The sequence below is a fragment of the Pyxicephalus adspersus genome, chromosome 1 (genome assembly GCF_032062135.1).
Source record: "Pyxicephalus adspersus chromosome 1, UCB_Pads_2.0, whole genome shotgun sequence".
NCBI lineage: Eukaryota > Metazoa > Chordata > Amphibia > Anura > Pyxicephalidae > Pyxicephalus > Pyxicephalus adspersus.
In genome coordinates, this window is record NC_092858.1 from 153018234 (window position 1) to 153045162 (window position 26929).

Below are 26929 nucleotides of genomic sequence, written 5' to 3' on the forward strand. Positions count from 1 at the left end.
AAAACAAACTGTAGTAACAATAAAAACTGACAACCGACTTGTTTATTATATAGCTTCTCTTAGAGTTCAACATAATTTTGCCTGTTTTACATAAACATATTTTACATAAAGACAATTTACCACACAACGCTGTTATATCACAGTGCAGTGTGAAAACAAGACAGACTGGTGAAAAACATAAACAGCAAAATGCATCTATACAATTAGATGGTGTAAACAAATAGTCTAAAAAGTCTTTGTAAAACAGAAAACTACATTTACCAGGAACATTGCGTTCAGAATTTCAAGAAACTAAAAACTTGTTCAATTTTTTAGAATGCTTACTTTACTTTAGAATACAAGTAAAATGAAAAAAAAACTGGACTTTAAGGTAAAAAAAAAAATATTCTTGATATTTTAAAACAGTGGTGGCCAACCACCTGCCCACTTCCACTGTCATGATGCCACAACCAACCTGCCCACTTCCCTGAGCCTGTGATCCATTTAGGAGACATGGTACACATCTCTGTCCGGTGTGTCCCCCCAGTGGGGTCCCTCTCCTGATTCCGCTAGGGGGCGCAATGGCAAGAGCTGTGGACCACCAAAATTTTATCGCAGACTACAGGTTGGCAACCCCTGCTCTAAAACACATCAATTATTAAAGAATAACCACCTTGGATCCTCTAATAGATCTCTTGATTGATCTATTAGAGGATCCAAGGTGGTTATTCTTTAATATTAATTGAACAATAAGAACAATATTTTTATGTTGTAGTTGCAATTATGTATCTCGAAAAAGTTCTTCCTCCAAAAGTGTGTGTTTATTGGCAAACCAACTCTGTCTCTACTGCAGGTTAATGGGGCAAATGTAAAATGCAGATTTCTGTTTGAATCCACAACTTCAGTCTTCCACTCTTGTCCACTCTTGTCCCCACTTTTTAGAATTCAAGCATGCCACAAATAGTCTTCATTGAATATTAATGGAAATCACAGAAGCCAGATCAGTGCTCTATTGCACTTCAAAGTTACAACAAATCCAGAGGATTTCCAGGCTCCATGATGGCATTGAGTGAAATAGCGCTGCAGTAGACCTTACATTTTTTTCACACTGGTATTCTATGAATGTCTAAGGAACATAGTCTAGCTACCTTTATATATTTGTTTTCTTACTTCACTTTTATACCTTAAAACCTTAGAGTATTTTTTTCATTTACATTGTGCTTCTATGCTTTCCAACAAAATGTTACAACAATCAAAACTCTCAGACAGCAGGACACCCAGCTAAAAAAACAGGAAAGAGTTTCATTCATAAAAAAATACTATGTCTACATGTCGTGGTCTGACCTCAACCACCAGAAGAGTAATAAATGAGGGCAACACAAACCAAATTCTGTTCTCAACAACAAGACCCATGCCTTTATTAGTACAAACCCTGCAGCCAACAAATATTCTTTGATTCCCTATCATGGAATAATAATTAATAATGTTAAAAATCTGTAGTTCTAAATAAAAGGAAAGGAAATGCTGTAAATTTAGGACTGCCATCCATACCGGTTAACACCTTAACATACTTTTCTTGTAATAGGAGATGATTTAATATAAACAGATATTATTACCATGAAATCATAACCATTTCATAAATTGGATTCATCCTACGATTGCAATTGATTTTATGGCTGGCCCTGCAATAACTCAATAATATATTATATATACAGACTAATGCTACACTGTGGTGTTCAAGCGAGAACTTAGCAAATATTATATGGTAACACAGACATAGAAAGAGTTTTTGAAATGGCTATATCAAAGAAGTATTTTGCAAGAGAACATTGGTTTAGGATATCATGAAATCTTTTCTTTTTCAAAATGCACAATGCTTAAAATAGTATAAAGTAAGGAAATATGTAACTACTATGGCGCTTTTTTGACCATATACCACCCTCTTTAAAAGTGTTTTTCAACTGATTTTACAGATTTTTATCAATATTCCTTGCTAGTCTGTAGTTTTTGTGTCTTTAGCTCTCTTTCTAAATTGAAAATAAACTCTGATGAGTCACATTTCACCCGCTAAGGCAAAATCCACACTGAAACCAGGCCTATAATTTTTCAGTTAATCATAAAAGAGAAGAGACATAGGTATGAAGATATATGAAATGTAAGTAAGCAAAAAATATTGTGCATAGTTATATTTCCTTTTTTTTGCCTCCAGAAATAAAAACAATAAATCATGGATACAAAACCTACCTTCCTGATCCGTTGTGATGGTGATAGACGTGGACTGCCTGGCGGATATACTGAGCTCTGTGACGCCATTGATTGCCTCGATTTCAAATGTATAGTTGACATGTGATAGGAAGTCCAGGACAATGACGGAGGCATTAACCAGGCCAGAATGTTGAGGTAGGAACCGAATTCCTCCACCACAAAGTTCACATTGGTTGAGATCTGCCCCACATTTCTTACAGATTACATTGTAGACAAGGTCCTTTCTCCCACCGGTGTCAAAAGGAGGACTCCACTCCAGATAAAGAGCAGTTTCATTTATGTTGAAATTGACATTTCTTGGAGCTGAAGGAGGTTCTGAAAGCCAAAAAAAAAACAATAGAGAAAATAACAAATGAGTACAAGCTGGGTGACATCCCACCTCCGTGCACTTGTTTCGGGCACGTAGCTTGATTTCCCAGTTGCAGTCTATGAAGCAATCATTCCTCCAATAATCAAGTCTTAGTTAGTAATCAGCCACCTACTGGGACATTGCAAGCACTGCCAAGAGCACTTACTTCAGACCCTTATGAAATTGCATTTAGCTCTAGAAATCTAATGATTTAATTTAAAATGTGTTAAAAATTCATGTCTTCTTAACATCTCATCTATTTTGTAACTGAAAACTAGCCAAGGCAAGCAATACAAAATATTCCTACACTACTGAGATAAAAGCTAAAAGGTGGAGTACAACAAGTGTCACTTTCTTAATGAGTATAGACGACCTCAAAGGCATGCTATCATTAATCATTTTGGTATTCTGGAGTCAAAAGAAATAAACATTTTGCTTGCCATTTTGGTCAGCCCATATCTGACCTGCAAATGTGTTTGTAACATATTTAAATTAAAATACTTTATACACTTTGGTATACCAATATTCTCTCTTGCAGTCGCTGTATGTCCTTTTTCTTGTTCTGGGTGACACACTAGCTAAATTCCGGGGCACATATGGAGCTATATGGTCACTCCACTGTGCCTACTACATTTTTTTTTTACTACGGTTTAAAATTTTATACGGTATAAAATCTCGATTTCTTGAATTAGATATATTTTGGATATTATCCTGCATGAAGATACCTCTTCTGTGGTTACTCTTGGCCATAGAACCCTTCTAACTCTATGTGATGTTTGCCAAAAACAAATCTGTCATTCTGAGACTAAGCAATGTTTGAAATAGTTGAACCCACAGTATTCTTTTATGGACATTAAAATAATGAAATGAGCTTTTTGTTACATTATGTCTGACATGGTATCTTTTGACTTTTGTTAGTAATTTTGATGAATAAACACTTTATCATAAAATTTTTTATCACATGCCTGATTTATCTTGCCACAAGAAAACCCCCTACTGGAAACCCATTCTATACTGGGTTACAACCTTTGTGTATTTAATGATGTGACAAGACATTAAGTAAACCCTTCTACACTTCTTCACAAATCTTCAAGCATGACAACATGTTTAAAGGGAGCATATATGTCACCCTTATACACCATACTTGTAAACCCAAAGTTACTGCAGTAATGGAAGATGTCTTATAGCACAAACACTCCACAACAGACAGCTTTAGGTGAACCTGACTGCACCAAAAAATGCTGCAGCTGACTACAGAATAGTAGGAACTCTGGGGTGCCCGCAGGTAAAAAAAAACACCTAATACAAGTCATATGTAAATGTCTGGGACTCAACAATCTAACACTGAAGAAGTACAGGAACATTGGCTTGTCTACAAGTGGATGTGTTCCAGGGTTGATCCCTGTTGAGTTCCTTGGATTTCAGTCCCAGGATAGCCACAAGGTGATTATGAATTAACCTATCCCCTCCTTATGAACATGTTCACTATTTGGCATTAAAATGTCAAATGGCGGAGCATCTACTGTCTACTACATTTTTGACATTTGACAGCTTAACAACGGTGGATTTGTGGGCAGATGGAAATTACATATTTGAGGGTCTCATGTATAGTCTAAACCTCAACTTCAAGGGACGCAGGAACATAGGGATCAATTTAAAGACTAACACAGGTGTTTGCAGGTACGACAATATACATTCACTTAAGTACTGTAAATGTTTTAGGCACTTTCTAGGCTGGGTATGGTTTAAGTTCAATGTTTGCAAAAAAAAATGAGAACTTTGTAATGACTCAAAAGACATTTTGTAATACCATTAGTTAAATATTTACTGTTACATTGCAAAAACAGCCTTGTAACGGAAAATGACAGGGGTCGTGGAGATAGGGCCCACATAAATAGGGCATAAAGGAGGCTGCCTAAAAACACAGGAGTCATGGTGGCACAGAGGATTGGACTTGGAGTCACCAGATAATATGAGGATTTGGAGCACATTTGGACTGGGTCCACTGGGTGAACTTATTTACTGAACTCACTAGATGTTCTATAGATTAGAAGGCACTTGGGGGTGTTTCTATTGATTGGGCATGCATTGGTCACCAGTACCCACAGGCTAAGGAACACTGGAGACACTGGAAAAGATCAATAAAGAAACACCTATTTGTTTGCTGGCTGGTTACAGTGCCAGGACTATGGGTGAAACCAGGAAGTGCCATGCACCTGGGAAGAGAACCAACAAGGTGCCAGGAGAGTTAAGTGTGTCAAAGTTGTGCAATATGAACAACAGACCAAAAAGGAAACCATGGTGTTTAAAAACATGTGTATGAATGGACTAAAAATTAAAATTGAATACATGGAAAAACTCACATACATAAGAGCAGACTGCTAAGATATAAATTACAATTGCAGCAAATTTATATTGCAACAACGTGCAATATGGCAACATATTGATAGCAACAATGACCCCAGGCAGGGGTGCACATACAAAGGACACAGAGGATGACCCTTAAGATAAGGGCGATAAAAAACTTTTCTTTTGATCAAAAATCATTAGCTCATTCATTGCAGTGTGACAGTTAACACAAAACCAATTGCTCATGAACTTTGATCATGTGCGTATATGATGCCTCAATACTTCACTGGTTGTTTGCTTGTTCTCAACCAGTGAGTGAAGAAGGTTATAAATCAAAGTTTTATAAACTTTTATAAACAAACGTTTAATGACATCCCAAATGTTGTTTTTTTCTGGGTCCTTTTAAGGAACTAAATGATATGGAGGAGTCTACAAAGACTTACATCACATCATGCATACATTTGCTATTCTGGTAGATGCCTAAGTAGCTAAATTGCCATTCTGGACCCATTTATCATTCCTTTAACGTCTACCTTCACACTGTTTTTCTGTGCACTGTACTAAGGCTTTTAGTTCTCCTGGTGCAGTGAACAATCTTTACTAATAAAGACATCTTGTCATGCTAAAGCTTGAAGCCTCGGCTGATAGGTATTAATCAGAGAGATCTGAATCCATACTATTCAGCCAAATAGAATTTAATGGGTTGAACAGCCTTGACAGTAGCTGCACAAAATTTAATCCACCAAGCGTAGCACAGAGAATGTAAGCAAAAATGTGTTATAACTGTTTATCAGATTAATGTTGAGAGCGGCAACAAATATGATTTTATTAATGAAGTCCAATACAATCATCAGTCTGTAATATCAGCTCGGATGATGACACAAGTGAAACATGTAGATTAAGTAAGTAATTAAAATGTGTTCCACATTCCCATGTGATTTTTCACATAATATAACCTGCATGTGAAAAAATAAAGAGGACAAGCTTAGTTCAGTGGAAAAAATAATCTTAAAATATTACTTGCTTTACAGTTGAGAAAATATTTCAAAATGTTATATTCATTTTAAATGTATCTTTTTTAAGAGCAACTGACAGCAAAAGACAGTAAGGAGGTAGTGCAATACATTGTAAATGTGGTGTTGTTATTTTTCTTTATTTTTCACCTGATTCTGCCACTAACAAACTTCCTGTCCTTTGGTGACAACACCACTCACTGTACTGACTGTTGTCTGACAGTTTCATAGCTTAGGACTAAAGTGTGCTGTACTCAAAAGAAATAAATAGGAACAAAGTAATAAAAAAAAAGCAGCAGGTTCTGCCACACTCCACATTCAAACAGATACAAGACAATGTGTTAAATGCTGTAAAAAAAATGGACCAAAATGTTCTTTGTTGAGATTTAAACTTGAGCTATTGAGGTTCATGAATAAAAACTCTTAACCTCTTAACTCTGAACCACTTAAATTGGTGGCCAGTGGAAATAATGTCCCCCTCACAGTGGTGGCTAGGACATAACCTTTACAGACAGACAGAATTAAAAACATGCATTTGGCTGCACCAAGTAGGCATCATCGAATCGCCTCAACAAAAGCCTCAACAGAAGTTATGAAGGAAAATAGAAATCAAATAAAAAATGTGTTTTTTAAAACTTTTTATTTTTATTTTGTTTTTTGTTTTGTTTTTTAATTTTTCAGATTCTATTTTGGATGTTTGTCTTGAAAATATAATACAGTGGAAATTATTCATAAAATTTAAAAAGAATAAGTCGTGTAAATGAAGATTGAATAAACTCTTTCGGTGATCAAAGCATTGTTTTCCTTTTGTAGGAAAACATTACGTGATGGGAAAATGGACGTTATTTTTTAATTCATTTTTCAAGTCACTGCATTTTGCAGGCCTATGTAATGTATAGAATGGTTAGTTTTCCCTGAAAATTATCAGCAAACATCTGGCTTGGGCTTTGAATTTCTCTTGAAAAAGAAAAGAATTACTGAATGCCGCTCTGCATATTTCCAAGGAATGTGTGTCAAAATGGTGTACTGCTAAAAGGGTAACAGCCAAAGTTGATATATTCTTTTTTTTCATTAGGGAACCAGAGCAAAAATGTTTTTTAAAAAATATTGTCCAGTGGGAAGAAAGTTGTTTTATGAGGCTTTAATGGTAACACTGAAAATACACAAATTCTTTAAATAACATTACTGGGTGCCTAAAAGCTGTACATGGTGTTTTTTTTTTATACAAATACATACCCTGTATCCCCCATTTTAAGTCATCCCCAATAAATAAGCCACCCCCGATTTTTGAAAAAATAATTAAAATAAGACACTCACCCGTGAATAAGACATCCCCCCATATCCGATCCTGTGTGTGTCTCATTGATGCTGGCTGCAGCGCGTGTCTGCTCCTGGCTGCAGTGCAGAGTGAACCTGAAAGTAACAAGCCGGCATTCTGCACCAGGAAGCAAGCTGCTGATCCCTGCCCTAACGGAGATCCCTACCCTATCGGAGATCCCTACACTTAATTACCGGTAAGTGAACAGAAGGGGACAATCATTGCATAGAGTGATCAGAAGGGGACAATCATTGCAAAGAGTGATCAGAAGGGGATAGTCAATGGCATAGAGTGATCAGAAGGGGACAATCAATGGCACATGAGTGACTTTCAACAATAAATGTGTACTGTAGTCTTCTTCATGGAAAAATAAGACATCCCCTGAAAATAAGACCCAGGGCATATTTTGGGATTTCAAAAAATATAAGAGAGTGCCTTATAATCGGGGAAACAGGGTAGGGTTCTCCTTTAATATCAACCAGACCCTTAAATGACAAATCCCATGTACTGTGGTATTAAAGCTGGGAACACTGAGTGATCAAATTTTCGAGCAGAACATGGGATCGGACATTTAGCATTAGGAGTGGGAAGAGTTAACATCGGTCATCGAGATTGGCAATAGATTTACGTCCCTGCTGAACATGATTGACTTTGGAACTACTTCTGGGGATATAAACTTTTGTTCACAGCAAGTGAGTTTTTTGTTTTTATTTTTTTGCAAATAGAGGACTTTTTACAGTGTTTTAAAATATATTTACATCCAAAGTAGATCCTTTTAAAGCTTTCTGCTCCAACAACAACAGAGATGTAATGGTGGCCATGGTAGCTACACCTTACTCAAGGACCTAGGTGGATCAATCTATGTCACAGGGGGTACACATGTAATTACTTTCTATTATGTTATGTTTATGTTATGTTTATTTTATGCCTGAAAAAAAAAATCTTTTTTTGTACCAGAATTAACGGCCTGATCAAATCCAATTAAGTAAATATCAAGGGGATGTTGAGTTATGCCAAAGCCGCTTTTTGTGTTAAGCTTTATGATAAATACCAAAGCATGTCCAATTATTAAGCAGGCCTGTAGATATGGCAAAAAGATATATATATATATATATATATATATATATATATATTAAACACAAACATATAGTTAAGGGAATAATTTTATAGTCACAGAAGTGTGAGGAATTTTACTGTGCCAAAGAACAACAAGGACACATTTTCAAATCCAGGAGCAAATATTTCAAGGGGCATGCTGTCAAAACCTGGCACTGTCTCTGCAAATTAGGAACCATTCTGGGCTTAGTATTATGCCTATATATATGTTTGCCCATTTAGACAAAACAGTGCAAACAAATGCAAAAATGCTACAGAAAGTCCTGGCCATAAAACATTGTGTACTTGTTTATTCAGCTCAAGGAAAGAAAACACAAATTGAATTCTCCACTGTAATATTTGTTTCTTGGCAGCTAACACCTTACTTTGTCCAACGGAGGTGTCAAAATATTTGCTCCTCTGCAGATGAGAAGTATATAATGATATTTCCAGATGTATATATTATGCTGTCTTGTTCTTTGTGAACAAAACATTGATTATCTAACTCTTTCTCTGACAGGCCTAGGTCACTCCAGTCGAGTTCTCCTCGAAGGAAATGTAATGGAATATTTGTCTGCAGAAAAAAAAAGAAAAGTGTCCAATGGTTTTCATCTACACCAAGGCTCTTTCCTATTACTGAGTATCAGAAACTGCCTTACATACATGTTAGGATTCAGTTATACTATTCTTAATCTAACAGAATTCTAATTCAAGGACAGCCTGTATGATGCCCAATGTAAGTGGTTACCTGTATGCAACAGCTGTTCCCGACTGCCCAACCTATGTGGGGCCAAAGCAGTATTGACAGTTTTTAACATTCACTTCTTGCTGAAAAAAAATCATAATTTCAGTATAGTTGCCGTTAAAATGAACATGTGCATAATCTATGTCCACCTATATAAAATAAAATAAATGTAAATGAAAATGAAAAAAACTGTAAAAGTTCATTAAACAGGGTGTCATTCACCTCTATATCTAAAGGTATTGTGGAGAAAATCACCTTAAATTTTACAACCATGACAATCAAATGCTAGCACTTTTATACACAGAAGGTTGTATACAAATATTAGATGCATACTAAAACGTGACTTTGGAGTCTTTGTTGTAACAATTGGGGGTCTTTGAGAATTGTTAACTTCACAGTACCAGCAGCTAGATTGGTTAATGTTTTTTTGTTTTTTTTTAAACTGAACTTGTAAGTAGTTTAAAATCGATAGTGTATGCACCCAGGTTACACACCAGAAAAATAGGGATTGAAGCTTACAAGTGCATATGGGGGAACACTAGTGAATGAATATTAATAACAGTAGGAGTCATTTCAGACTTTTGGTTGACTGCAACATCTTACTTCAGGCACAGCATCGCTCAGAATTGCTCCCATCCTGTTGAACAGCTGAGCAGTTTGGAGCACTGCTGAACCTGAAGTAAAATGCTGCAGTCAACTGAAAGTTGGCTACTATTTTGTGCATAATTTTTTGCAAGGTGCTGTTTTCCTTCTCCTGTTCACAACGGGTTTGGAGCTTGTTAGATCCAGAAGGGAATTAGATTTATTAGTTTAGAATCACTTTTTATTAATATAATCACTTGTAATATCAGGAAGGAGATCAGCATTTGGTGGATCAGGAAGGAGATCAGGTTTTTTTGGATCAAGATGAAGATCAGATCAGAATCTTTTTGGATCAGAAAGGAGATCAGGGCTTATTGGATCAGGAAGGAGATCAGGACTTGTTGGATCGGGATGAAAATACGATCAGAATCTTTTTGGATCAAGGAGATCAGGACTTTTTTTTTATCAGGAAAGCAATCAGAGCGTGTTAGTTTGAAAAGGAGATCAGAACCTGTTGGATTAGGAAGACTTGTGAGATCAGGAAGGAAGGATATTGGGGCTTGTTAGATCAGGAAGGAGATCTGGGTTTGTTGGGTCATGAAGAAGACTGGGGCTTGTTAGATCAAGAAGGAGATGGGGGCTTGTTGGATCAGAAAAGAGATTGAGGCTTGTTGGATCAGAAAGGAGATCTGGGTTTGTTGGATCAGTAAAAATATCAGGGCGTGTTGGATCAGGAAGGAGTTCTTGTTGGTAAAATCAGGACAGAGATCAGACTTATTTTTTCTCAAATGGGGTTGTTTGATGGGGAATCAAATGATGATTTAGGGGTTAGACCCCTTGTGGCAGTAACAGGTGATTACAGTAGCTAAAATAATATTTTCCTAAACATTATTTAGGATGTCGTTTATGGATCTGTCCTGGTGGGTCCACGAATGACAAACGATCTTAAAGGAAAGTGGAGGGGGAAGAACGACAAGCGGCACCCATAGAGCTGAACGGTGCTGTGTGTACAGTCCTCGTTCATGCATCGTTCAGCCTTTTGTCTTTAGAAAGGATTGTGAAAGATCCTTTCCACAGACAATTATTGAACATGTGTGCGCAGCCTAAGTATGCAATGATTTTTAAAGTAGGTTGCTTATTTATAAATTTGCTGGAATGTAATTTCCACTATTTGCCAAAACAGTTTAATTAGTTCCATTTTCATTTCATTTTCAGTTAGTTTCATTTCCTGCATTCAGTTGGAATTATTGTAGATTTTGTATTGTGTGCATAGACTCAGGGATGGGAAGGGCTTGTAAGGAGGAATATGACCCATTTAGAACCCCTGCTGATGCAATTTTTTAAAATGACAGTTGTAAGTAAGTGTAGAGTGTAAGAGCACCATACTTGCTGTCCTCTTTGGATAACTAATATTGTAGAGGTGTAAATAGTAGTGTACTACATATCCACCTTAAGTATGGAGACACCAAATTTTGAGTAAAGGATTCTCTGATTTCCAAATATGCCACCACATGCTATCTTCTTTAACCACAACTCAATCAGTTTAAGATTTCTAATTCTTTTTAATTTTAATCTGAAAACCAACCAATAATTCATGAATATTTGATCTGAATAATTAGCAGCCATTTCATGATTCCTAATTTTTAGAATAATCCAAACATTTTAATGTCCAGGACACATTTCTGAAATGGTTACCAATGTTGCCCAAATCCACATCTATTCTATTTTTATTCAACATGAATAATGAGCAGTTCCAGTGACGACTCCAGAGGACAAATTATTCCCTTCCCTATATTTATTCATTTAATTACTATGCACAGATTAATGCAAAATCACAGTTTTTTGAATAAGGGGAATAATATCAATTATATGACGGGCGCCTCCAAGAAAAAAATGACTGAACTGCAATACTGAAAAAATATGCCCTCTTTACTGAAGGGCCCTTATGCCAATTTGCATGACGATTAAATAGCTTTTTAATTGCCATTAAATTATGCTGGCTAAACTGTGATTTCATGCAAATATTAAGCTGTAATGACATACAGTGAATCATTTAGCAAGATTTAGAACTTGGAACAAAGAGGGACAATTAATTCTAATCCTCAGATTTAACAATATAATGTGTCACTGGGCTGTTTATGAATATGGCCTGATTGCTTTGTTATCATTTATAAATTATGCACAGATGAAGTTGAGCACAGACAAAGAGGGACGTGATAACCTACGTGCAGACATTTTGCTACAAAGCCTTCTGTGATTTCTTAAACAGCGCATTCTTTGTACTACCAGATCTTAGGGTAAATCATCCATCATCTAATATTCATGCAGCAGTTCATTAGATAACAAGGTTTTCTTTTCTTTGAAGGCTAGCCTTGCACACTGCAGTTTCTTACATTTTTTAATAATATTGATAATTCATCAGATATATTAGGAGGAACAATTCCTTGTTCTATAGCGGTTATAATACTACAGCAAAAAATATCCAGGGGCTTGGGTTCAGCCTTGGTTGGATAGGTTTAATGAGGAAAGAAGTGGTGCTGGTGGTTTACTTTTTCTTTTAAGTATTTAAGAAACAAGACAAGCCTGTTTTCTTTCAGGCACACATACTATACATGTATATAATTTATATAATACACTAAGAACTCTGCAGTCATAAGGAACAGTTATATGTGGAAATAAAATATAAGTGACCTTGAGGTGCACAAATCACATCTTTAGCACTTTTTTTGGCAAAGACAGTATTAGGAAGAGAAACATTTCCCTTGTTTTATTCACAGTTATGTGACCTTGGTTTTAATGTATTTGGAATAATGTAAAGAGTCATTCCCTGCACCAATAAAAGCAATATGCAGCATTCTAAACATAGTGGGGAAAGCACAAAATTTGGAAGATTTATTGCAGTCTGTATCCCTTCTAAGGAGAATTTTTCCCCAGTGGGGTCAAACACTATATTTATTAGGTGTTAATTTTTTCCAAGTTCATCCAAAAAATTTTTGGCATGGCTTGTTCTTCGCAAACAAATTAAAGTGCGCCACTGTTGGTATCCTAAGTTATGCACACACTCTGGATTTCTACTGCTGGATATGAACCTTCCTGATTGTTTTCAGTGACAGAAGAACAAACGATTGCTATACACACAGTGCTGATAACAGTCAGGTCAAGCAGCAGAAATCACTCAACATCCTCCACCATAGAAAATGACGACGGTTGTTCCTGGTTGGTCATTTACTCATCCACCTGGTGAAAATTGCACAAGATGTTCATTTGTCTTGGACAAAATTATTTAACATGTGCACATTGGCTGAATAGGAACATTTTTGAAACCAAATAAAAAATTTAGAGGAACTTTTCAATGATTTCATTTCTACACCGTTTAGGATGTCTTCATTGCTAGTAAATGTGGCAAATCTACATTTTATTACACTCTTTTCTTTTATTATTCATTGTTGGTGTAAGTATTTTTTTTCTGGTCTTCTACATGATTTTTTTATTTCCCAGACAACAAGACATATAAGGACATGGAGCTTTAAAGCAGATGCCCAATTTTCACTACCCGCCTCCAGTTTTGTTCATGCTATGCAGATGGGAACAGAGTGTAAACCAAAAAAGAATAATGCATATAGGTCCCTCCTTGCTGGAGGAATTACAAAAATTGCTTTTACTTTGTTAAACCTAGAAATAGCAGTATAAAATGTGCAACACAATGCATGATGGAAGAAAGTATGGTCCAAAGAATGTACAACACAACAGAATAAAAAAAAGTAAAGCATAGTGTGCAGTAGGGATGAGCGAGTGAATTTATTAAATTTGGTGTCGCGGCGAATTGGGATGTTCTCGCTTACCAAACATGAAGGTGAGAACAACCTTAGTAAATTCGGCCAACAAGACCAAATTTTTGGGACCTGCAAGACTAATCAGGGGAGCGGAGCTGTCAGCCCCGCTCCCGCTTGCTGTTGCAGCCCTGTAGTATGTGTTCCTGGATAGAGTTTCTCTATCCAGGAACACAGTGTGTGAGTCTCCCTGGATGCTCATGAATGATAGGAGGAGTACTGGGACTGCATTTATGAATGGAGCCGTGAGAATCCTCCTCTTAGTAAGAGACCCCCGGGCACTACAGGTCAGAATGAGGGCTTTCCCTCATTCTGACTTGTATTGCCTGGGGATAGCTCACTTACAGGAGGATTCCCATGACTGCATTTATGAATGCAGCCACAGTAAACCTCCAATAGTTAGATCCTCCAATAGATTTCCGATGGCTTTGTGAAATTTTGCCGAAATTTCGCTGACCCATCAGAACTTCGAGGAATGTTTGCGAGAATGCCAGAGGCATTTTCGTTCATCCCTAGTGTACAGTACAGTACAGTGTATGGGATGGTATTGAATCAGGATCATACATACATCAAGTGGAATGGAGAACCAACAGCATAGGTAAAAGATGTAGAGAGAAAGGTGGTGTGCAATTAGGAATGTTGTCACAATGTAGAAAATAGATATACAACAAGGTGTACAGAATCTGACAGTGTACAACAGGAAATGTAAAGCATAGTATACAGAACAATTTGGTTTGAAAGAGGAACTGTACAGCACAGAATGGAGATAAAGTTGCTGTAATATTGTAAAAATATACAGCAAAACAGAGGATATGGGAATGTTGTATATAAAATGTATACCATGGGTTTTTTTGATGAAGAAATGCAGAATGGGAAATATACAGCATGATATTACGGTATGAGGAGATGAATAGGGAACTCAAAGAAAGGCATATGGGATGTGATGTTGCAGAACAGGAAATGTCCAGCATGACATACAAAAAGAGACAGCTAGGCATAGGTAATAAGGCAGAGTGGATTAAACAGGAAGCTCTTTGCATTGCCATTATCGTCGTTTTCTGTGCTACGTAAATAACTACTAATGGCTTCTGCAAAGTAAAGGCTAAACATAATTTAAAAAACCTTTTCACCATGACCATAGTATGTGTTAGGCCGTGCTAGCACTGAAGCCAGACAGATATGGTGGTCTTGTAGGAAATTACTTACCTCATCCAAGCCTGCCATGTGGACTAGCACTTGTTGTTGCAGCTCACCCTTGTACTAGTTGTCTTCTACTAGTTGTTTGCTCTGTATAAAGTTATGCCATGTGTCAGAGCTTCAGTCAAAATGGGTAGTGGGAGATGCCACTCTGCCATTCTCTCTGCCATAAATGGGTCCAGTACTGACTGGCATCTAAATGGTTCCTGGCAACACAATTTAACATCAAAAACAATGGCCAAGGGAAAATGTCACACTTCTTCCTAGCCCAATATGCCCTACTGGATTTTGTTCAAAGTTTTCTGCAAAACTTGCAAGCAGAGAAAACAGTGGCAGACCCGAGGATCTGAGCTGTAACAACTGGAAGCCATCAGGGAATATGTGGTACCTTGCATCCTCATTTTCATAACATCTTCATCAGTCTCCTGGTAGTTGCTAACTGTTACAGCTTTGATCTCCTTGAGCGTTGCTAAGGCATTGTGAGAGGATTTGGTAAAATGTATGGCCCACTCATGGACTTGGGTGCTCCAGCGATTGCCCAGTTTGCCCACCTTTAAAGTCTAGGCCTGATTGTGAAGGAATGATTGCATCACATTGTAATGTAGAACAAACTTTACAAGACAGGATATTGAAACTGAGAAATGATACTTTAATTGTGTAATAAAAATAACTCCCCTTAGGTTGCCATTACCGCTGTCCCCATCATCACTAAACAATCCTCCAGAATATTTAAAGAAGTCACTTTGACTGATTTTTATATTGGCTTGAATGAAAAAGGCATAGCTATAAAGTAGATAAGTGAACAAGTTGGCCAACAGGGCCCTGAAGAGTAAAACTAGTAAAGATTGTAACATACCTCATGCCACCCAACATGGGAAAATCCAATTTAGTTGACAATGCTTTTTGAAGCAAATTGGAAATCAGATATATAAAACCAAGTGAACCACAAAACAGACTTACTTGTACAAGCCATGGCTGGGGGATCTTTTTCTGCTCGGAAGTAACCCTTTTCACACTGGCAGACAGTTGTAGCCTCGACATATGTGAAACTGTGCGGAGGGCATTTGGAGCACTTGATATTCCCAGCGAATGATTTGTAGAATCCAGGCCGACAAGCTGCAAGACACAAGACAAGGCGGTCAATGCTGGCCTTCACTCTCCCCATTCATTTCATCTGTCATTCTGTGGTGACAGTGAGAAATCCTGCTCAGAAGCTCTGTGTGACCGCAAGCAAGTCACTTTATCTCCCTGCTCCTCAGACAGCACAATTAGATTGTAAATCCTTGCAGCCAGCACTTTATTATGTCTGTTTTCCTATACTGACAGTTAGTAATTGTAAAAATGATCATTCTGAACCCCGGCCAGACCTAAAAGGAATCTGAGATCATGTTTACATTGCCCTGTCCAGTGTGGCTGGAGTAAGAGAATGTCAATACAGTACATACTGGGAATAAAATACAAATAATTAATATTACATAGCAACATCTAAACACAAGTTACACTCCAGGCCAGTAAACTATATTTTAGGTTATAAAAACATGATGCAAACATTTACTCGACATCTATAGGAATGCAGCTGATTTGCATAGCCAATTTTTCTTTTTTGGGATACAGTAGTAATGGGTTAGTGTGTTTTTTCCTGTATGTGTCCATTTTTCACTTCCTGTCCTATAGACACAACAAGAAGAAGTAAGGTGATATTTACATAAAGCTGTTATTGGACCAGGTGTCTCCATTGGAGATATACTTTCTAAGAAATACTAATTTTCCTTCGCTTTCTGTTGCAGTAACGATGATCACAAGGATGAATAAATAAAGAGTAAGTCTACCCAGTGGGGAAAATTGCTAATAATGAAATGGAAAAAACATAAGGAGGTACATTTCTTTTAAGTAGCTCAGTGAAGGAATTTTTAAGTATCTGATTAAGCATATGGTAAATTTGTTAAGCAGCTAAATCAATTTTGCCAATATCATTAAGCTCACATCTAATCAAAAGATCTGCCCAACTGACTTAACATAAAACATCTATATTTGCATCTTTATGCATTCCTTATCAATGTGAATTGGATGTATGAGGACCCGAAGATGCTACCTCATCAGTGGCCCATTTCTGCTTTATTCCTTCTCTGATACTATTAAAAAGATTATCCTTATTCCAGAACATCCTGTTATGTGATAAAAAAAACAGTTGTGCCCCTGCTGTGTTATTTTGCCACATGTACCTTTGTGAAGACCACAAAACATTTTTGCATACATCTTTATTACAATCATAAAAACCAGTCAGGAGCAATGATACATATCTGACGTATATTAAAAGTCCAGAAAAGATCAGATTACCAAGATGGAAAAGGTAAAATTATTTTTTTCTAAAAGTCACAAGGCAATTATTAATGAAACACAGTGTTTTTCCAAACTAGGAACTGCCTTAACCTATATCTTCTATATAATTAATGTACTACCCTTTGGTCAATTGGCTGGCTTGTGAAAGTTAACAATTTGTAAAAATTATTTTTGGGGAAAATTAAGATTTCCTAATATATTGTAATATTTACATTGAAAACATGAAAACTTTTGACTTAAAGCAGACCCACCACCATATTTTTTTTAAATGTTTTTCTTTAATTTTCACAAATTTTATAAACAAAAACCGCAGTGAGCATGTAATAAATAGCATAATACCAGAGTACAATTGCATGTGGCATAACTGAACAACAACACAAGGTAAGATTTGCGAAGAAAAAAAGGGTGGGTGGGGAAAGACATCTCTTACATACCATCTATATACCCATAATACCAGTGACATTGGATACAACTCCACCAAAGCTGCTGGACCTTTACCATCATTGCTGTAGAACCCCCTATAAATAGTGTTATGAAACTGAAGCTCCTTGGACATGGTTTACCAGGCAGGGTGGAATGAGATACATTCCATCCCACAGAAGTAGGTCCTCACCTAGCTTTAAGAAGGTGATGTATCCTCATAGGTCACATTTAAAATGATCACCACAATTTTTACTTACGGGGTAGATATCTCTTCTACAGTATATATAATAAAACATGTTCTGTTCTTTTTTGTCTTTTTCATTTAGTGTCTTTTTTAAAACAGAAGCAAAGTCCCTCCCTTTCTGTCTTTACTGCCGCGGCACAGAGCCTCCTGGGATATGCAAATCATGAATCTCAGGGCCTTGAGCTGCTCCTTCTGTGCATGCCCGATGTAGGGCATGCGCTGATAGAACTTTTCTGTCATCTCTTGCATGCGCAGTGAGATCGGTACTTTCTTTATTTACAAATACAGTGACATACGTCACCCAAACTTGTGCCTGCGCAGTGCAAGATCAGGTATTGTAGGCAAAAAGAAGGCAGAAGAAGATGGCAGTGCCCGGCACTTCCTCTGCGCTGGGATGAAGTTGGAAACTGGGACTGTATGGAAGACAACTCCACGGGGATCGATAAATCTGCGCAAGTGAAGGTAAGTCATTTTTTTAATTTTTACTTTAGTTCCGCTTTAAATTACTTACATATGCATAAGCTTACTTATATTTAATATTTACATATAAATCCTTTTAAAACTGCAAACTAACAATAGGCCTTTTAAAAACTATGAAACACATAAAAAGTCACTTAAATTTTTAAAAGACACAAAAACTGTAATTTTTTGAGGTCCTTAAGGATTGTGACGCTCCTGAGAATTGTGGGACTCCTGAGGATTCTGAAACTCTAGGCTATAGCTTGTTTAGCTCCTGCCTAAAATTTGCGAGACACAGAATGATTGTCATCTCGTGTGTGTGAAAAAGTCAGAACATGAAAATATTGTTTTTTTTAGAATAATCTAGAACTGTGCAGTTGTCCCTTGGCTGACGTATTCCATTGGGATGGAAGGGGGTGTCATCATACAGCTTTCATTCTGTATTTCCTTGTGCTTGTTTATCAGTGCAAGCATACATGCGTTTATCTTGATCTGGCACATAATTCCTGAAACCGTCATTTTATGTGTATTATTTTATCATACACACAGACATGACATTTTCTGAATACACCAACACATTTCCTTCTTTTACAATAATATGTGTAAAATATTACAGCACTGTTGCAGGAAAGCTAACATTCTGCACTTCTGAATTATATATTTGTGAGAGCAATATGACATTATTATCAAGTTACGAGTATGTTAATATCCAGCACATTTATTTGTGCTTGTATTTTTCTTTCTTTTATACTCTGCATTGCCTTGCAGGGCTTACACCACATAAAAAACATCAGCAAACACCTATGTGATGAGCCAGGAAATACTATAGTGTCTATATAGGAATGAAGAGCCTCTCGCACATTAATTTCTCTACTCTGGAAGAATCACAAATCCCCCCCCAAGGATTACATGGTTTTAAGGATAATCCTTGAATGTGTTACATATTCAACTGTATTATTTCAAATGATACAAATTGCATTTTACAAGCAAAGGGCAATTTCTAAAGAAAGTAATCCTTCAGAAATCCAGGCACTTCACTATTAGCCTATTCATTGAGTCAGGTACTCAGCAGCTCAAATCAAATCAATAACCATTCTCAAAAATGCCTTTTACTGTCAATTGGCTCACAATTTCTCAACAGTGGTAATGTTTATTTAATCACCTGCACATTATTATCTGCTATATAATTAGTTATAAAATTACAATATGTTGTAGACCTAATGTGACTGCATAAAACATACAAATCACTAGCTCAGCTCCAGCTGTTTTTGATTATAAAATTGGAATATTTATCAGATAAAATGAAAGCTATGCAAACGGTGGGGGCAGACACATTTTCATCTAAAAGAAAATACTTATTTATTAGGGCAAATAGGAAACTGAACAGTGCTGTGATCCACAACAACCAATCTTTTAGCCAAGCTTCATCACTTGGATTGCTGTAAACTAATGAAGAGTGAAATGTGATTGTTGCCTATGTGTGGTTGACCATCATTGCTTTTTTTTATTACCAATGAATTGTGTCTGTAATTATATTATGAGTCTAAAAGATTTCAAGCTTGAAAACATTAGACTGGCATTATATGGATGCTTTTTTTACATACCATGCTGGGGTAATTTTAATGTGTGGGACAGTGTCATTGAAGGAGGGGAACTTGTTTGATTTCAGCAGTAGATATACTGTATATGCCATCTAAATGCACAGAGTCTAAAGAATGTCTGGTATTTACCATTAACTCCTGCAAAAACTGTTGGATCTTGGACTCATGTAGCTCCTTGGTTGGGGCCTATTTTGCCTAATTTAAAAAGTTGACAGATAAGTGACAAGTAAGCACTACCAGTATGAAAGATGGAAGTATTTTGGAGTGTAGATGAAGGTCAGGAAATTGTATACAGCTAGTAGTAGTTAGTCACTTTCATCTAGACTTGTTTTTAATGTTTAGGACACTTTGCAGCATATTAAAACCACTTCTTCAGTGCCCTAAAAGTGTGGGTAGGTGACAAGAGGATGAAAAGCATAACAAGACTGTCCTGCATGGAACCTTATCATGAGTAGAAGAAGTGCTCTATAACAGGTTCAGTAATTCTGACAATGCGACTCGGGGGTTCCTATCTTTTTAATTAAAGCATCAGCTATATCCTCAATCTTGGCTCAGGTAGGCCATTTTAAAAAAAGACAGGGGGGATGTCAAATCCAGGAAATTAGATGCTACCCATCGAAATGCTTTTAAATTTAACTGGCAGGCAACAAAAAAAAAAAAAAAACAAGCAAGTCAAAGGGCAAGCCATCATTGAAACCAGAAATAGTTCAGAACGATAGGACCAAGAAGTAAAAAATACTTCAGCTTTACAGGCATTGACAAAAACTGAAAGAACATATTAAATTGAACTACTTTTATACTAATTCAAGAGACTGAGATCAAAGCTAAGAGCACAACTGCATGCAATTTTAAATATCCATCAGTAGAAGATGGGGATCCATGAGCAGTATATATGGCAGAAACTTTAAGGCCCTTATCATAATGATAGGCATAGTATGATGAAAAAAATGCAGGTTCCCAGGCACTCCTTTGTTTATTGGTTCTGGTATATACACTGTATATGAGTTGCAGCATGAAAAATAGCTCACTTTAATCTGCAGATGTGTGTGTGCCCAAGTTGATTGGAGTGCATGAAAGTGCATATTACTATGCATTTCATGTGCTGCAAATTAATATTTCTTGAAACTTGCCCCTGGCAAAAAAGCCTGTCATCTTGGCATGGCTGCATTTGAAAAAAAATACAAACTCTTCTCACACCTCCAAGAATACTGAACACAACATTTTTAGAAAACTTTGCAAGGAAAAAATGCATGAAAATAGAAGCGCATAAGTGCCAAGCCAGACTTAAGGAAGAGGAAAGCTATGTCTTATATTCTATGTTAAGTAGAAACCACCAGGATTTTATTGCTGGATTTAATAACCATTGTTTTACTATAATTTAAATTAAATGATCTTAGTTTTAGAGCCCCTTGTGGAGTATCATGGAAAGGTTTCCATTTTCTGCACTCACTCCCATTGCTTCATACCCTGTAATCAGAAGCCCCAAATACTGCAACAACTACTAGTTATCTTTGCCGCACTGCTATAGTAACAGGCACACATAATTGAAAACTCCATAATACTCTAAATCCTCAAAAACTGGTGGGATTAAGCACACCTTTCTTTGTCCATTTTTACAGTATTGCTACAGGATTCATTTTCTTAAAGCTAAACTCAAGGTAAAACACTAAAAACACAAATAAAACACAAAGAGTCATTTAAACCATATTTTATTTCCCCCAATCTCCTTGTACTATAAAATTGATTACAACCCAATATAAAAACAGAGAAAAAAAAGTTGTTACTTTTGTTGTCCATTTTACTAAAATCATTGTATGATCTCCAAAATCCAAAGCATTCTTTATGTTTTATTTTCAAACTTGAAGTTTCAACACAAATAGACCCCGAAAGCTTAAGAAAGAATCCAAATTGCTACTAAAATTGGTTTTTAACACATTTTAATTTTCATAGTCATTTTCTAAACTGACATATAAAGTAATACTAATAAAAAAGCTGTGTCCTAAAATGCTGATCAGCTGTACATAGCAAGCACAAATGAATAGCTTGAAACAGTGTAACACATCTGTAGTTAAAACTGATTATAAAATTATAAAAAGCAAGAATAAAGTCAGGTTAAAAATATGGATATGTCTGGAGAGTCCCGTCTGGCAAACTGATGACCAATGACAAATTGTAAATCACAGTGATGTATAGGTCGAATCCTCCATTAGAAATCGCATGGCAAATCCTGAAATCCATGGGATTATGGTAAAAAAATGTAGACTTGACATGTGGTGCTGGCTGGGTATAAATAATTATATGTCAAGTCAGAGAATTGTGGGCTCCCTTCTCAATAAAAATGTAAATATGGCACATTCTGAAAGGTAATATGTCTATATAGTGTGATGGGGCAAGGTCAAACTGGAATCAGGGACAGGTATTAATCGAACCACAATTACCCTGTGCTGGGATAGATAAGAAGCAGCAGAAAGGTGAAAGATACAAACAAGAATGTGACATCTGCTTTTTAAAGAAAGATGCCTACGGAGCTAATAATAGATTTATAACACTAAAGTGATGCAATTCAATATGCAATTCTAAAATTATCCAAAAATAAAACAAAATAAAAATGTCCACATAGGCAGCATTGTAAAGTTTTTTTTTTTAACAGCCAGCTTAACTAATTTAGTTTTTGAATATGAGATCCACCTTTTGAACCAATTAAATGTTTTCATCTTTATATTATTTAACTGTAGGCAGGATCAGCTGATCATCTACACCCCATTCGAGTGCGTTTGTTTGTCATGGCCTGAAGATGGTGAGAATGGACTAAGACGATTACTCCGATGCCTGTTATTTTCTTGTTCATTGTGTTCAAGTCCACAAAATAAATGTAAGGCGAGTAGAAAAATAATTTTAAAGCTGAACTCCAGACAATATAAAAGACAAAAATCATTGGTAGGTGGTGAACGTGTGCCATAACCAGCAAGCATGCAAAGTATACTGTGCCGAACATGGCACAGACTTGCCTGTTTGCAGGAGCCTTACCACAATTGCACCTGAGGAAGTTGACACCTTCACTGCTGACACCAAGGCAGATTTCCGGGTCACATTGTCCCCAGTGGTTACCTGGTATACTCTGTGTAGAGTAGGGAATAACAACCAGCCATCAGGGCTTTATTTTTAGCAAACAAAACTTTTTCAGCTTAGGTGTTCTTTAAAATATCAATAAAGATGCTAACCCCCTCCCTCGACCTGTGGTGGTAAAGACCAAAAGAGAAATCTGCAGCCTCCTGCACATGGCAGCTCATACGGGGCTTTCTGGAATGTAAAAAAAAAAAGTGCATGCGCAGTGGGATTGGCACTTTTTGTTTTTACATTTCAGGAAGACACTTTATCCATTCTCACACCTGCACAGTGCAAGTTTAGGTGATGTCAGTGGAAACTTAAAGAAGAAGGAATATAGTTGCATGTCGCATCTTCACCAGAAAAAAGAGGGAGGCCGAGGTGGTGCGGGACCTACTGGTTTGCGTGGGAATCAACGGCTTCAAGAGTAAAGGTAAGTGTTTTTTTTTTAAATAAAAGTTGAGTCTTGTTGCATTACCCATATGCTATAAGGAAACCAACTCCTAACCATTTTCCAAAACTTGCAGCCTAGTGGTATTTCTGCCCTTTAAGTCTTCTATTTAGTGTAAATGTTGATGCAAAGTTTCAGAAAGTTGTAGGGGTGTGTGTGTTGGGGGTTGCCATTAAAAAGTGGACCTTGCAAGGTTTTAAGAGCATAATCTTGTCTGTGAGTATGTTTGGTGGCCTCATGATACCGGTGGATTGTATCTCCTTGAGTTAGTCTCTCAGTGGGAAGAAGCAGGCTCAGCTGGAAGCTGGCATGTGTGATGGTTAAATAGCTCTAGTAATGTTAGTAAAAATTACAGGGTGTAATGTACCAAATAAAAACACTTATTTTCACTTTCCATTCTGCACGTTAACCATTTTATCAGCAAGAAAGTCACAGTAGATTTGTCAGACTTGCCAAGCTCTATTTTACCCTGACAGTCTGAACGGGAAGAAATATAAGGAGAATTTCACCCTTAGTGTGTAAATGTAAAGGGCTGAGCACTAAATAACTAGATGAGCTTGAAATCATTTTGGTTCGATTTTGTATGTCATAATTGGTATTCTTATGTGAACCTTTAATTCTGACCTGACCCACTACATATATGCATATTTTTTACATATCTAGATTCTTCAACTGGCCTGAGAAATGTGTGTACGATCCAATAGCCCTTGGGATACAGAGTCCTCTATGAAGCTCCTTTCTTCCAGTTTGATAAATGTAATTCAATAGGGGAGCACAAAAGAGATTTGCACAGCTTATTTACGAAAAATAGTTCAGACAATTTTTTTAACCTTTGCATTACTTTATCCTGCAAAAGCAAGCAGAAATATTGGGGAGATACATTACACATGAAATTGCTGCCTGATTCAGCAGAAAATAATGTCAGCTGGTGTCAACCAAAATTGTATAATATAATGCTATGACCCATCAAGCAAAAGGTTTTAGAAATAAATTATTTCAGGTTTAATATTCACTATCAATAGATAGTGAGTTCCAGGGTAAAAATGTCACCATGAAATGGTGGTGCTGGTCAGAGAAACCAATTGCATTCTTTCTATGACTTTATGAAGTGCACTGCCATGAGCAATACAAACATATTCCTTTTTAAATGCGTAAGGCTGGTCTTCAATTCGCCAATAATTGTTACATGTAATATATTCTAAGTGAATATGATGCATTCCAGCAACTACTGGACATTACTTCTCAGGGTTGGTTTCCTGTTGATGACAACAGTATAGAATACCTGTGCAATGTACCTTGGAATGGCCCCTTGTTGTCTCTATTGGGTGTGTGTAAACGAGTGACAATGCAGGAGTACATTTAGGATCCAGAGTAATATTACTACAAAGTCATCATAACTTACATAACTGTAAATGTCACATAGGTCAGTAAAACATATGTTTTGGGTCCACACAAGGTCCCATTATTGGGGCAACACAGAGACCTAAGTGACATCTTATGTGACATAAGATTTAAAAAAAAAATCTTTTCAGCTGAGTGATGATCCATTTGGTTATTTTAAGCACAATCTGTTCCAAAGGTCATGAACTGTATGGCATGCAATTTTCGATAATTAGCAACAACTGACTGTGTCCAAGTTATTAGTAACATTCCCAAAGTATAGTTTATACTACTTAGAAAATTACAATATTCACCAAAATGTGACTCTACCAGTTAAATGCCACACAGCATCTTAATAAAAGTTATACTGCCAATTTATATCTTGAAAACCTTAATTACAGAAAAAAAATGTGTCCATAAAAACATATATACGTGCAGAGAAGAAATACAAAAATTAGAATTCTCTCCAATCAGTATACCCCAACAAAATATAGGTCTTCCAATATGCAAATCTTATAATCTGGTGGCCATGTGTAGAGGGTTTTTTTTTAAATCTTCTATGGAAGATTTGGGTGTTTTTCACATTCATATTTTATTAGGTAAAACCACCAGAAGTAGTGATTTAAAGATACATTTCTGATTGTCTTCGGGGTTTTATTAAGGATTTTTTGTCCCTGCTGGAGCAAAATTGTTCATGCTTTATAAAGATTCGTATGCCCTCCTCTGGATTAGCTTTGAATATTAGGTTCTTTATATGCAGAGTTTCAATTAATTTATATATTAATTTTTTCTACTCGTTGAAAGTAGACTACATACAAGGTATTATATTAATAAAATTTCAAAATGCTAAAAAGAACTATGGAAATTACCTTAACACACTATAACTTATTTGAGCTTTTAGTGATGAAGTTTTTATATAGTTTAAGGGAAAGTATAAGTTTGCCTATTTGGAAATCATTTCATTGTTATTGAAGTAATTTAATGTTCTAGATTTGAAAAAAACCCAAATACAAAATTTTACAGTTAGAAATGAAATGTTTAATTTGGCAGATGAGTGGATTTGTGTCTCACAGGTTATGTACCGTATTTTAGAATCTACATAAAGAAGCTTCCATTAGTTTCACACCAGGGGTACAATGTACAATATTAATATTTAAAGAATACCTTACTTACAATACAATTATTTTTTAGATTTGAATAGAGTGGTGATGAACCTTTCCCAGTGTTTATTGCTTTCTATATCTTGATTAGGAAGAGTAATTGTCCTCCTCACCATATGAAAATTAGCCGAAATCTGAAACTTTGCATTGCTCCTAGAACAAAATCAGAGGGAATAAAATCTTGCACTGCAAGATATAATTTTTCTTTAAGTTTACGGTAGAGGAAGTAAAGGGAAATGGTTTGTAATTTGCTATTGTAGCCAGATATACTAGGAACACCTTATCTCAAGGATATGATTCTGCAGGTAAGATTTTTCCAACTCCACCTCTGGTCATTAAAAACATTTCAATTATGGCCTTCAAGAATCAGTGTTGAGAGATGTTGATGACGGATAAAAGAGAAAAGGTGACTTGTCAACTCAGAAAGCAGTGGACAGGACAGGCTTTAATTAAATAATAATTATGATATTGACATTCCCCGCAGCATGTTCCCATCCTAGAACAGTGGAGTCAGGTACAGCCTACATAACATGGTAACACTGATCTAAATTCAGGAGCAGTGCAGTATTGTTGCCCCACCATCACAGAAAGATGAATTAGGTAGATCTCACTAGATAGACTTAAATAGTATTTGTTAGAATTTGAAGCAGAACCAGGTGAATCCTTTATGTGCAGTAAACAAATATTTAGGTGATGTAGTAAATTTTAAAACATGATTTCATAGTTCTCTTTTAGATTATATACAATTTCTATCTTTCTATCTAAGCACAGTTCAATTTTTCCAAGTAGCTCCTACTGCCCATTGATTGATTTCACCTCAAACTTGTTCTTTTGTGCAGAAAAGAGAATGATTTATATAGCATTCAGCAACCTGAACAGATCCACATACATACACAGCTATAGATGCTTGTGAAGTGTAATTAAGCCAAGCATTAGGAGCAGGAACATATGATTCCCACCACCCACTCTAATTCCAACAAGAATGCAAGATCTTGGTTCTAACTGCACTCCACTTTGTAAAGTGACAATAACACCAACGGGAAG

General features: G+C 36.4%; 1 protein-coding gene across 1 annotated transcript in view; it reads right to left on the reverse strand.

Moving 5' to 3' along the window:
* The window catches only part of EPHA6 (EPH receptor A6), a 453819-nt gene that overhangs the window by 200260 nt on the left and 226630 nt on the right, over positions 1-26929 (reverse strand). Inside the window, exons 4-5 of the mRNA XM_072431761.1 lie at positions 15683-15838; positions 2224-2559 (exon numbers count right to left, since the gene is read on the reverse strand). Coding sequence (XP_072287862.1) covers positions 2224-2559; positions 15683-15838 — 492 coding nt within the window. The remainder of the gene's footprint in view (positions 1-2223; positions 2560-15682; positions 15839-26929) is intronic.